This window comes from Nerophis ophidion, linkage group LG22 (genome assembly GCF_033978795.1).
Source record: "Nerophis ophidion isolate RoL-2023_Sa linkage group LG22, RoL_Noph_v1.0, whole genome shotgun sequence".
Lineage (NCBI taxonomy): Eukaryota > Metazoa > Chordata > Actinopteri > Syngnathiformes > Syngnathidae > Nerophis > Nerophis ophidion.
Window position 1 is genome coordinate 42900651 of NC_084632.1, and position 13044 is coordinate 42913694.

A 13044-nucleotide genomic window follows, 5' to 3' on the forward strand; every position below is an offset into this window, starting at 1 on the left:
CAACCGAACGCCTCCCTAGGGAGGTGTTCTGGGCACGTCCGACCAGCAGGAGGCCAAGGGGAAGACCCAGGACATGTTGGGAAGACTATGTCTCCCGGCTGTATAAAAGGGCAGCAGTGGAGGAGGGAGGGGGAAAATGAGTTGGAGAGGCAGCAGCGGATGTTGAGCGCAAGAGACGGAGAGCCAAAGAAGCACACCGACGCGGAAAGCTGAAAAGCAATCGGAAGAGCGAGCAGGCACACGGAAGGCTGAAAAGCGACCCGACGGAAGACGTAGCTTGATTGAAAAATAAAGCAAGTCAAACCTGCTAAAAGAGATGTCCTTCCTTGATGGTCCTGGGAACCCGCACAACGACGGTAGGAGTCCGTCACACCTTCATTCTAGCCTGATTTAGTCATTCCTTTACCACTTTTTATGTGCGTTTGGGGTCATTGTCCTGTTGGAACAAGACCCAACCTCCGAGCTGAATTTGGAGGTAATCCTCCTTTTTCATTGTCCCATTTACTCTCTGTAAAGCACCAGTTCCATTGGTAGCCAACCAGTAACCAAATGTTAACATTTCTGTATGTATATGTGGAAGGGGGCGGGGTCTGTGGGCCTGCCGCAGAGCAAGGTGTGTCAGGACCGGCCTCAAAGCACATCTGGCAGGTGATTGGATTACCCAGCTGGGATGTGATCATCCAATTAAGAGTTGTACACATGATTGGAAACTCAAGACAGCCATGACATTATGTTCTTTACAACTTTTGACCACGGCTGTACTTTGTCTACCGACAATTAAATCCCGGTCACCTCATTTTAACCTAAATGTTACTTTTGCAATATTTGTGAGTTACTTACAGCTGTGGCAGGTGGCCCCTCTGTAGCCCGTGTCGGAGCATTTACAATGGAAGGCGCTCCACGATTGAGTACATTTTCCTCCATGTTCGCAGAGACTGGGGGAGCACCTGAGAGACAAAAATGGAGAAAGAAGTCCGTCAATAGTTTTCCTAAAATGTGTTTTTGTAAGCAAGCAGTCATTTTCTATTTATTATTTTAAAGGAAAAACACAAAAAAAACAGCACCACCAGCCCTGTGCTCCCGTTACGTTATGTACTCGAACCTCGGTCTACCGAATAAGAGTCAAGCGCCGCTACCGCCGTTACCACCGTTACACATGTGGAAAAACAAACGGTTCATTGAATGCTACGCTAAAAGGTTGCAGATATATAGAAAATAAACATTTTAATCATCAAAATTCCCTGATTTCCCAGAACTGCAGCTTTTCTGGAAATCGTTTCCTATTCAAAATGAATTAGTCATTTTTCAAACTTTCACCATTTCCACATATTTCAACCGATTCAAACCATAGTACCTTAACACATTTCACCATCCTGGAAATTCAAACTAACCTTTTTACAAGTTCACAAAAGTGCCAGAAGTTTCCAGAATTCCTGTTTTTTCAAAGCCCCATTTCCACCCTTTTTTCTGGCGACTACTCCTAACCACATTTTTCAACCCACTTCAACTGTTCAACCGTCTATATATTCACCTTGATTAGGACAAAAAACTAAATTGTTTTTTGAACTGGAAAAATTCCATTTTTTTCCTGAAATTCCCAGAATTCTGTAATACCATTTTTCAATTCAACATGTTAGTACTTTGACATTTCTTGACCGAGTTGAAAAATTCCAACAATAACCATTCAACTCAGTCAGATTATTCATGTTTTTTTTAACTATTTCCACAACGCCCACATTTTATCTAATTCAAACAATTCCAAATTCAAACTGTTCAGCCTATTCGGGAATTGCGGCCTTTCCCTTGACATTTTCCAAAAACTCCCAGATTTGCCAGAATCCGAGTTTTTCTGGGACATTTTTCCCATTCGAAATAAATTGGTCATTTTTCAAACTTCCACCATTTCCACATATTTCAACTGATTCAAAACATTCCACCTTCAACACATTCCACCATCCTGGAAATTCAAACTAGCCTTTTTCCAAGTTCAAAGAAATTCCAATATTTTCCAGAATTCCTGGTTTTCCAAAGCCCTATTTCCACCCTTTATTCTGCCGACTGCTCCTCCCACATTTTTCAACCCACTTCAAGCGTTCCCCCGTTTAAACATTCATCTTAACTCGGACAAAAAGCGAAGTCGTTTTCTTTAACTGGAAAAAAATTCAAATTTTTTCCTGAAATTCCGTAATACCATTTTTCAACTCATCATGTGACTACTTTAACATTTCCTGACCGATTTGAAAAATTCCAACACCAACCATTTCAACTCATTTAGATCATTCAAGTTTTTCTACAATTTTCCCAAAAAAAATGCCCGCTTTTCCCGAAATTACAAATTTTGGGGGGGGAACTTCATTGGGACATTTTTAAAAATCCCACAACTTCCACATTTTTCATTTGAATCAAACCGTTTTAATTTCAAACTGTTAAGTTTACTCGGGAATCGCTGGTTTTCCCTTGACACATTCCAAAAATTTCCTGATTTCCCAGAATTGCGTGTTTTCCGAGACATTTTTCCCTATTCAAAATTAATTGGTCATTTTTCAAACTTCCACCACTTCCACATGTTTCAACTGATTCAAACCATTCCACCATCCTGGAAATTCAAACTACCCTTTTTCCAAGTAAAAGAAAATAAATACAGGATTTTCCAGAATTCCTAGTTTTCCAAAGCCCCATTTTCACCCTTTTCTCTGGCAATCCTCCCACATTTTTCAACCCACTTCAACCGTTCCCCCGTCTAAACATTCCTCTTAACTAGGACAAAAAACAAAGTTTTTTTTTGAACAGGAAAAATGCCCGTTGTTTCAGAAATTTCCAGAATTCTGTAATACCATTTTTCAATTCAACATGTTAGTACTTTGACATTTCTTGACCGAGTTGAAAAATTCCAACAATAACCATTCAACTCAGTCAGATTATTCATGGTTTTTTTAACTATTTCCACAACTCCCACATTTTATCTGATTCAAACAATTCCAACTTCAAACTGTTCAGCCTATTCGGGAATTGCGGCCTTTCCCTTGACATTTTCCAAAAACTCCCAGATTTGCCAGAATCCGAGTTTTTCTGGGACATTTTTCCCATTCGAAATAAATTGGTCATTTTTCAAACTTCCACCATTTCCACATATTTCAACTGATTCAAAACATTCCACCTTCAACACATTCCACCATCCTGGAAATTCAAACTAGCCTTTTTCCAAGTTCAAAGAAATTCCAATATTTTCCAGAATTCCTGGTTTTCCAAAGCCCTATTTCCACCCTTTTTTCTGCCGACTGCTCCTCCCACATTTTTCAACCCACTTCAACCGTTCCCCCGTTTAAACATTCATATTAACTCGGACAAAAAGCGAAGTTGTTTTCTTTAACTGGAAAAAAATTCTAATTTTTTCCTGAAATTCCGTAATACCATTTTTCAACTCATCATGTGACTACTTCAACATTTCCTGACCGATTTGAAAAATTCCAACACCAACCATTTCAACTCATTTAGATCATTCAAGTTTTTCTACAATTTTCCCCAAAAAAATGCCTGCTTTTCCCGAAATTACAAATTTTGGGGGGGGAACTTCATTGGGACATTTTTAAAAATCCCACAACTTCCACATTTTTCATTTGAATCAAACCGTTTTAATTTCAAACTGTTAAGTTTACTCGGGAATCGCCGGTTTTCCCTTGACACATTCCAAAAATTTCCTGATTTCCCAGAATTGCGTGTTTTCCGAGACATTTTTCCCTATTCAAAATTAATTGGTCATTTTTCAAACTTCCACCACTTCCACATGTTTCAACTGATTCAAACCATTCCACCATCCTGGAAATTCAAACGACCCTTTTTCCAAATAAAAAAAAAATAAATACAGGATTTTCCAGAATTACTAGTTTACCACAGCCCCATTTTCACCCTTTTCTCTGGCGATTACTCCTCCCACATTTTTCAACCCACTTCAACCGTTCCCCCGTCTAAACATTCCTCTTAACTAGGACAAAAAACAAAGTTGTTTTTTGAACTGGAAAAATGCCCGTTGTTTCAGAAATTTCCAGAATTCTGTAATACCATTTTTCAATTCAACATGTTCGTACTTTGACATTTCTTGACCGAGTTGAAAAATTCCAACAATAACCATTCAACTCAGTCAGATTATTCATCTTTTTTTTTTTTACTATTTCCACAACTCCCACATTTTTCATCTGATTCAAACAATTCCAACTTCAAACTGTTCAGCCTATTCCGGAATTGCGGCCTTTCCCTTGACATTTTCCAAAAACTCCCAGATTTGCCAGAATCCGAGTTTTTCTGGGACATTTTTCCCATTCGAAATAAATTGGTCATTTTTCAAACTTCCACCATTTCCACATATTTCAACTGATTCAAACCATTCCACCTTCAACACATTCCACCATCCTGCTAATTCAAACTACCCTTTTTCCAAGTTCAAAGAAATTCCAAGATTTTCCAGAATTCCTGGTTTTCCAAAGCCCTATTTCCACCCTTCATTCTGCCGACTGCTCCTCCCACATTTTTCAACCCACTTCAACCGTTCCCCCGTTTAAACATTCATCTTAACTCGGACAAAAAACGAAGTTGTTTTTTTTAACTGGAAAAATTCCCATTTTTTTCCTGAAATTCCGTAATACCATTTTTCAACTCATCATGTGACTACTTTAACATTTCTTGACCGATTTGAAAAATTCCAACACCAACCATTTCAACTCATTTAGATCATTCAAGTTTTTCTACAATTTTCCAAAAAAAATGCCTGCTTTTCCCGAAATTACAAATTTTGGGGGGGGAACTTCATTGGGACATTTTTAAAAATCCCACAACTTCCACATTTTTCATTTGAATCAAACCGTTTTAATTTCAAACTGTTAAGTTTACTCGGGAATCGCCGGTTTTCCCTTGACACATTCCAAAAATTTCCTGATCTCCCAGAATTACGTGTTTTCCGAGACATTTTTCCCTATTCAAAATTAATTGGTCATTTTTCAAACTTCCACCACTTCCACATGTTTCAACCGATTGAAACCATTCCATCATCCTGGAAATTCAAACTACCCTTTTTCCAAGTAAAAAAAAAATAAATACAGGATTTTCCAGAATTCCTAGTTTTCCAAAGCCCCATTTTTACCCTTTTCTCTGGCGACTACTCCTCCCACATTTTTCAACCCACTTCAACCGTTCCCCCGTCTAAACACTCCTAACTAGGACAAAAAAAAAGTTGTTTTTGAACTGGAAAAATGCCCGTTTTTTTTCAGAAAAAAATAAATACAGGATTTTCCAGAATTCCTAGTTTTCCAAAGCCCCATTTTCACCCTTTTCTCTGGCGATCTTCCTCCATTTTTCAACCCAATTCAACCATTTCCCCGTCAAAACATTCCTCTTAACTAGGACAACAAACAAAGTTGTTTTTTGAACTGGAAAAATGCCCGTTGTTTCAGAAATTTCCGGAATTCCGTAATACCATTTTTCCAATTCAACATGTTACTACTTCAACATTTCTTGACCGATTTGAAAACTTCCAACACCAACCATTTTAACTCATTCAGATCATTCAAGTCTTTATTTTACCATTTTCAAAAAAAAAAATCCCGCTTTTCCCCAAATTCCCAATTTTTGGGGGGAAACTTAAATGGGACATTCTTCAAAGTCCCATAACTTCCACTTCAAACTGTTCACCCTATTCAAGAATCACAGGCTTTCTCTTGACACAGTCCAAAAATTCCCAGATTTCCCAGAATTCCAGGTTTTCTGGGACATTTTTCCACATTCTAAATGAATCGGTCATTTTTCAAACTTCCACCATTTCAACATATTTCAACCGATTCAAACCATTTCACCATCTTGGAAATTTAAACTACCCTTTTTCCAAGTTCAAAAGAAATTCCAAGATTTTCCAGAATTCCTGGTTTTCCAAAGCCCTATCTCCACCCTTTATTCTGCCGATTACCCCTCCCACATTTTTCAACCCACTTCATCCGTTCTAGCGTCTAAACATTCTTCTTAATTAGAACAAAAAACAAAGCAGATTTTTTAACTGGAAAAATTCCCGATTTTCCCGAAATTCCCAGAATTCCGTAGTACCATTTCTCAATTCAACATCTTACTACTTCAACATTTCTCGACCGATTTGAAAAATTCCAACACCAACCATTTCAACTCATTCAGACGAATAAAGTGATGCATTTATATTGTTGTTGTTTTTTTTTACTTTTAACACTTGTATTTCAAGATCAACTTCCGATATATCTGTCGATTTTAAGTTTGAACTATTATTTTTTTTATTTTATGCTCTTTTGTCAAAACGTTGATGTTTTTATATGGCAACCATATTGGTTGCCATGTAAAAACAACCATATTGGTTGCCATATAAAATATGGCATATTGTCAGGACTATGACTTGGATTTATTTTGTTTCTTCGATGCAGAGGATGATTTGCACGAGCCAGGCGTGCATTCAGGTACATGATTATATTTATTTACACACTAAACACAAAAAAAGGCATAACAAAGGGCGCTCACAAGGAGGTATAATTCTAGCCTACAAAATACAAACAGGAAACAAAAACAGCACGATGGCATGGCTATACAACTAAAACAAAACACTTCCTGTGACCAAAAACAAGTGGCATGAAAAGCAAGGAGCGTGGCAGGTGATCGAGGGCATGGAGCATGAGCAGCACAGGTAGGTGGGCATGTACAGCAGAAAGCTAATAGCAAAGTTCCCAGGATGAGGACAGGAACAAAATGGTAAAAATAGCAGCTATGATGACTAGAAACAGGTGTGGGACTGAGGGCAGGACGTGACTTGGAGACCGGGTGGAAACTAATGGGTTGGCATGGAGACGAAAACAAACCAGGAAGTGCCAAGACAGAACTAAATGTCAAAAAAACTAAACATAACCTGACCAAAACCAAAACATAAACTTACAGGCATGAAACATGCAATATTTTTTGCACATAAAGTGATCATTTTTAAGTAATAATTCATTATAACATAGATATTTTTGTCCTCTCTTTTTGAGCAATGGAAAAAAAAGAAAATATAGACAAAAGGAAAAAAAAACTGCCTGCATGGCAGCTTTGTGTCAACGTTGCCCCTTTTTCTCATTAGATTTCACCTCATTCCACTTTTTTTTAATTTTTGCAATACTATTAATTTTGCAATTTTTGCAGAATTTGTGGCGGGCCGGTAAACGATTAGCTGCGGGCCGCACTTTGGACACCCCTGCTATAAGGCATCCTGGACTCACTCCCAAAACCATGATGATCAACTCAAGTCCAGGGGTGATTACAGAGTAGTTTCTTGCAGGTAAAAAAAATGTATTACCGCAAGGAAGAAAAAAAACCTGGTAGAAGCAGCGAAAATGTGGAAGGCAGAGGTGATGCGCGGACAGATGGAGGCGGAGGAGAGTCACAGTGGGATAGTGACAGTGATTGGAATGTCAACGGTATTCGGAAGCTGGAATGAATCCATGGAAATGAAGTAAACCCGACAGTGACAATGTGTGCTGGGAGAAAATGGGGAAAAATGACCACGGAAAACTAATTTATTGTTTGCAATTGCGACGCTGTGGCAGATGTTATTGAGCAATAAATGGGAGAAACGTATTCCCTTCCCTACCAATAAATGAGTTGAATGCATGTTCTACTGTGTTATGAAATGTAAGCAGTCCTGTCCCAAGAAGTGGACTTTCTGCATTTCTTACCACAACTGAACTTTCTGTCTTGCCTCTGGTGAAGGCAATTGCATTTTTTCCCACTCCCTTCTTCTCCCTTCTTTGTTTTCTTTGCTTTGTCTTGCCTACACTTTTTTGAAGCCTCTTTCTTTACGCTGTCCTTCAAATCTAATTGCATGATCGCGCTGTTATTTTGGTTACTCTTCCTGTTTTGTTGGTGTTGTCGCCTTCCTTTGAGTGCTATTGCCCAAACCTGCTTTGTTTTCGCAATCAAGACTACCGTATTTCCTTGGATTTCCCGCCGGGTATATAGTATGCGCCTGCCTAGAATTACTGCCGGGTCAAACTCGTTTCACAAAATAATTAGCGCATGCTTAGCATTACCGCCAGCGCAGGATTAACGCCGGGTCAAACTCGTTTCGCAAAATATTATTTTTATTAGGGCATGTCTAGAATTTCGTCCGGGTCAAACTTGTTTCGCCAAATAATTAGCAAATGCCTAGAATTTCCACAGGGTCAAACTCGTCACGTCACGAGTGACACTTCACCTGTCAACATTTTCAAAATGGAGGAGAAGATTATAAGCTATTCAGTAGGATTTAAGGTCCAAGCTATTGAATATGCTAAAAAGAACAGTATGCAGCTATGTTTGTTTAATATACCGTAGCTGCGTGTGTCAAATATGAGTCATTAAATGACTCCCGCCTCCTGGTGGTAGAGGGCGCTAGTGATCCTTCTTGCGACTACTCGGCTGGAGAAGAAGTGACAACAAGCAGCAAGAGTGAGCAGCAATCGTTTATTTTTTCCTCGCTTGCACTTTTAACATGGAGGATTACATATCTAAAATAAAACAGTTTTCTAAACTGGACTTTCAATCGAAGCAGGAGGTAATAAAGGAAGATTTCCATCGAGACAGAGAGACTTTTAAAACTGAAGAAAAATAAGGAAGATTTATATAAACAAGTTATCGATGCTTTTGATCAGAAGGAGCTGCGCATGGATTTCATTTATAAGTAAAGGTAAGACCATAATAACGTATTTTTATTAAATGTGCTTTTCATGATGGTATCCTTACATCACACTCAACTTTATAAGAGCAGGCCTAAATTTACCGCATGCCTTTGGTAAACGCCGGAGTAAGAAGAGATTTTAAATTAATTAGCGCCCTGGCGGCAATTCAAGGAAATACGATATATCAGTTGTGCGTAGGCTATCCTTCTTTGTGGGGACATTGATTGTCATGTCATGTCACGCTGTAAGTTTTTGCTGTCGTCCAGCATTCTGTTTTTGTTGACTTTGTAGCCAGTTCAGTTTTAATTTTGTTTTACATAGCCATCCCTGTGCTTCAGTGCCTTTTCCTGCCTTATGTTAATTTTTGGTTTAAACGTTACATACCTTTTTACCTGCACACAGTCTACCGCTGTGCTCTGCCTATTGGGATCACGACAAACCTTGCTGGACGCGTTCTGACTTTGACGAAGCAATGGACTACCCGCTGCCACCTACTGACATGGGGTACTACAAGATTACCCTGCCAAGATCTACACAGCACAGACACTAGACAACGGAACATTATTATGATTATTGATTTGCAAAAAAAATATTTTTGGACCAAATAGGTGAAATTACATAGTTTTCCACGGCGCAGTGGTTCCAAATCACTGGCCTAGTGGTTACAGCAGGGGTCACCAACGCAGTGCCCGCGGGCACCAGGTCGCCCGTAAGGACAAGATGAGTCGCCCGCTGGCCTGTTCTAAAAATAGCTCAAATAGCAGCACTTACCAGTGAGCTGCCTCTAGTTTTTAAATGGTATTTATTTACTAGCAAGCTGGTCTCGCTTTGCTGGACATTTTTAATTCTAAGAGAGACAAAACTCAAGTAGAATTTGAAAATCCAAGAAAATATTTGAAAGACTTGGTCTTCACTTGTTTAAATGAATTCATTTTTTTTTTTTTTATTACTTTGCTTCTTATAACTTTCAGAAAGACAATTTTAGAGAAAAAATACAACCTTGAAAATTACTTTAGGATTTTTAAACACATATACCGTTTTACCTTTTAAATTACTTCCTCTTCTTTCCTGACAGTTTGAATCAATGTTCAAGTATTTTTTTTTTATCGTAAAGAATAATAAATACATTTTAATTTAATTCTTCATTTTAGCTTCTGTTTTTTCGACGAAGAATATTTGTGAAATATTTCTTCAAACTTATTAAAATGAAATAAAAATATTCTGGCAAATCTACAAAAACTGTGGAATCAGATTTAAATCTTATTTCAAAGTCTTTTGAATTTCTTTTAAAATTTTTGTTGTGGAAAATCTAGAAGAAATAATGATTATCTTTGTTAGAAATATAGCTTGGTCCAATTTGTTATATATTCTAACAAAGTGCAGATTGGATTTTAACCTATTTAAAACATGTCATCAAAATTCTAAAATTAATCTTAATCAGGCAAAATTACTAATGATGTTCCATAAATTATTTTGTTCAAAAAGATTCGAATTAGCTAGTTTTTCTCTTCTTTTTTTTCGGTTGAATTTTGAGTTTTAAAGAGTCGAAATTTAAGATAAATTATGTTTCAAATTTTAATTTTCATTTTTTTTAATGTTTTCTCCTCTTTCAAACCGTTCAATTAAGTGTTTTTTTCTTTTTTTATTCTCTACAAAAAACCTTCCGTAAAAGGAAAAAAATTTTACGGCGGAATGATAGACAGAAATACCCATTTTTTTATATATTTATAGATTTATTTATTCAAGTTAAAGTGGGCAAATTGGCTATTTCTGTCAATTTATTTAAGTGTGTATCAAACTGGTAGCCCTTCACATTAATCAGTACCCAAGAAGTAGCTCTTGGTTTCAAAAAGGTTGGTGACCCCTGTGTTAGAGTGTCCGCCCTGAGATCAGTAGGTCGTGTGTTCAAACCCCAGCCGAGTCACACCAAAGACTATAAAAATGGAACCCCTTACCTCCCTGCTTTGCACTCAGCATCAAGGGTTGGAATTGGGGGGTTACGTCCGAAAATGATTACCGGGCGTGGCCATCGCTGCTGCTCACTGATCTCCTCACCTCCCAGGGGGTGATTAAGGGTGATGGGTCAAATGCAGAGGATAAGCTCCCCACACCTAGTGGGTGTGTGACAATCATTGGTACTTTTTAACTTTAATAACCAGCATTCTATTAGGTTAAAATAATTATTAAGTTTAACAAGCTAAATATATTTGTGTCATGTCTATGTGATCATGTTTGGTTTTAGTCATGTTCGGTTTTGTTTTTGGACTCTTTGTGCACTTTTGTTTTTTTGTCACCATAGCAACCCATTAGTTTTCACCTTGTCCCCATGTCACGCATCTGTTTTCACTAATCACCACAGTATTATTTAAGCCACAGTTGCAAGGTATAGCTCAGTTGGTAGAGTGGCCGTGCCAGCAACTTGAGGGTTGCAGGTTCGATTCCAGCTTCCACCATCCTAGTCACTGCCGTTGTGTCCTTGGGCAAGACACTTTACCCACCTGCTCCCGGTGCCACCCACACTGGTTTAAATGTAACTTAGATATTGGGTTTCACTATGTAAAGCACTTCGAGTCACTAGAGAAAAGCACTATATATTCATGGGTTGGAATAGCTCGGTTGGTAGAGTGTCCGTGCCAGCAACTTGAGGGTTGCAGGTTCGATCCCCGCTTCCGCCATCCTAGTCACTGCCGTTGTGTCCTTGGGCAAGACACTTTACCCACCTGCTCCCAGTGCCACCCACACTGGTTTAAATGTAACTTAGATATTGGGTTTCACTATGTAAAGCACTTCGAGTCACTAGAGAAAAGCACTATATATTCATGGGGCGGAATAGCTCGGTTGGTAGAGTGTCCGTGCCAGCAACTTGAGAGTTGTAGGTTCGATTCCCGCTTGTGCCATCCTAGTTACTGCCGTTGTGTCCTTGGGCAAGACACTTTACCCACCTGCTCCCGGTGCCACCCACACTGGTTTAAATGTAACTTAGATATTGGGTATCACAATGTAAAGCGCTTTGAGTCACTAGAGAAAAGCGCTATATAAATATAATTCACTTCACTATTCACTTCACTGGCAACATCACCATCTATCACCTGCTACGCACCTTGTAGTGAACCATGCCAATGTTCCATGTCCTGTTCTCGTTCCGTTCCAAGTAAGCTTTTCGGCATTCATGCCATAGTGCAAGTTTTTGTTTTATGTTCGTAGTTTTGCCTTAGTGTAAGTTTTGTTTTCACTGCCCAGTTTTTGTACATCCTTGTGAGGCTTTTTGTTTGTTCCTCTTTTTTAGTTGAAGTGAAGTGAATTATATTTATATAGCGCTTTTTCTCGAGTGACTCAAAGCGCTTTACATAGTGACACCCAATATCTAAGTTACATTTAAACCAGTGTGGGTGGCACTGGGAGCAGGTGGGTAAAGTGTCTTGCCCAAGGACACAACGGCAGTGACTAGGATGGCACAAGCGGGAATCGAACCTGCAACCCTCAAGTTGCTGGCACGGCCACTCTACCAACCGAGCTAGGCCGCCTAGTTAAAAATAAATCATGTCCTTACCTTCACGCCTTGCCCGCTCCAACTTTCGCTTTGCACTTTGGTAAAACAATCCACGCCCAAGTCCAAGTCTTGACAATTTGAACTTAATAGACAATAAAATTGAAATATTTTTAAATTCCGCTTTTTTTTGTTTTCCTGAGTGACGTTAGATTTGATATTTTTGTTTTTATTTTGTTTTTTTGTGGCTTGATTTTTGCGAGGCAAGTGTGCTATCTTCATTTTGGAGACTTACCTGTCAATAATGTCGCACATGTCAATCTGCAGGTGGCTAAAATTTCCCGTCCGCCTTTGCTGCAAAGTGAGGAAGTCCACATGTTGCTCGTCCAGAGTCAGGAGGCGCATGCATCCCTGGAAGGTTCCGAAGGGGTTCCTGCAATTGTGATTCCCACCCAGCGGAGGACAGCCTGAGGAACGACATGCATGACAATCCAGTTAATGGCATTTATACACTTTAATGGCAAAAGTATTTGGCCACCCATACAAATGATGAGAATCCGGATTCCTAATCACTTGGCCCGGTGTATCAAATCAAGCACTTAGGCGTGGAACCTGTTTCTACAAACATTTGTGAAAGAATGGGCCGCTCTCAGTGATTTCCAGCATGGAACTGTCATAGGATGCCACCTCTGCAACAAATCCAGTCGTGAAATTTCCTCACTCCCAAATATTCCAAAGTCAACTTTATTATAGGAAAAGTGAAAATTTGGGGAACAACAGCAACTCAGCCCCCAAGCGGTAGGCCACGTAAACTGACAGAGAGAGGTCAGCAGATGCTGAAGCGCACAGTGCAAAGAGGTCGGT

At 39.0% G+C, this 13044-nt stretch overlaps 1 protein-coding gene across 3 annotated transcripts in view; it reads right to left on the reverse strand.

Annotated features, from left to right (window-relative positions):
- Window positions 1–13044, reverse strand: part of LOC133540884 (contactin-associated protein-like 4) — a 141000-nt gene that overhangs the window by 51332 nt on the left and 76624 nt on the right. For all 3 annotated transcript variants that reach the window (XM_061883898.1, XM_061883897.1, XM_061883899.1), the window contains 2 exons: window positions 12476–12647; window positions 841–947 (listed from right to left, as the gene is read on the reverse strand). In XM_061883898.1, coding sequence (XP_061739882.1) covers window positions 841–947; window positions 12476–12647 — 279 coding nt within the window. The remainder of the gene's footprint in view (window positions 1–840; window positions 948–12475; window positions 12648–13044) is intronic.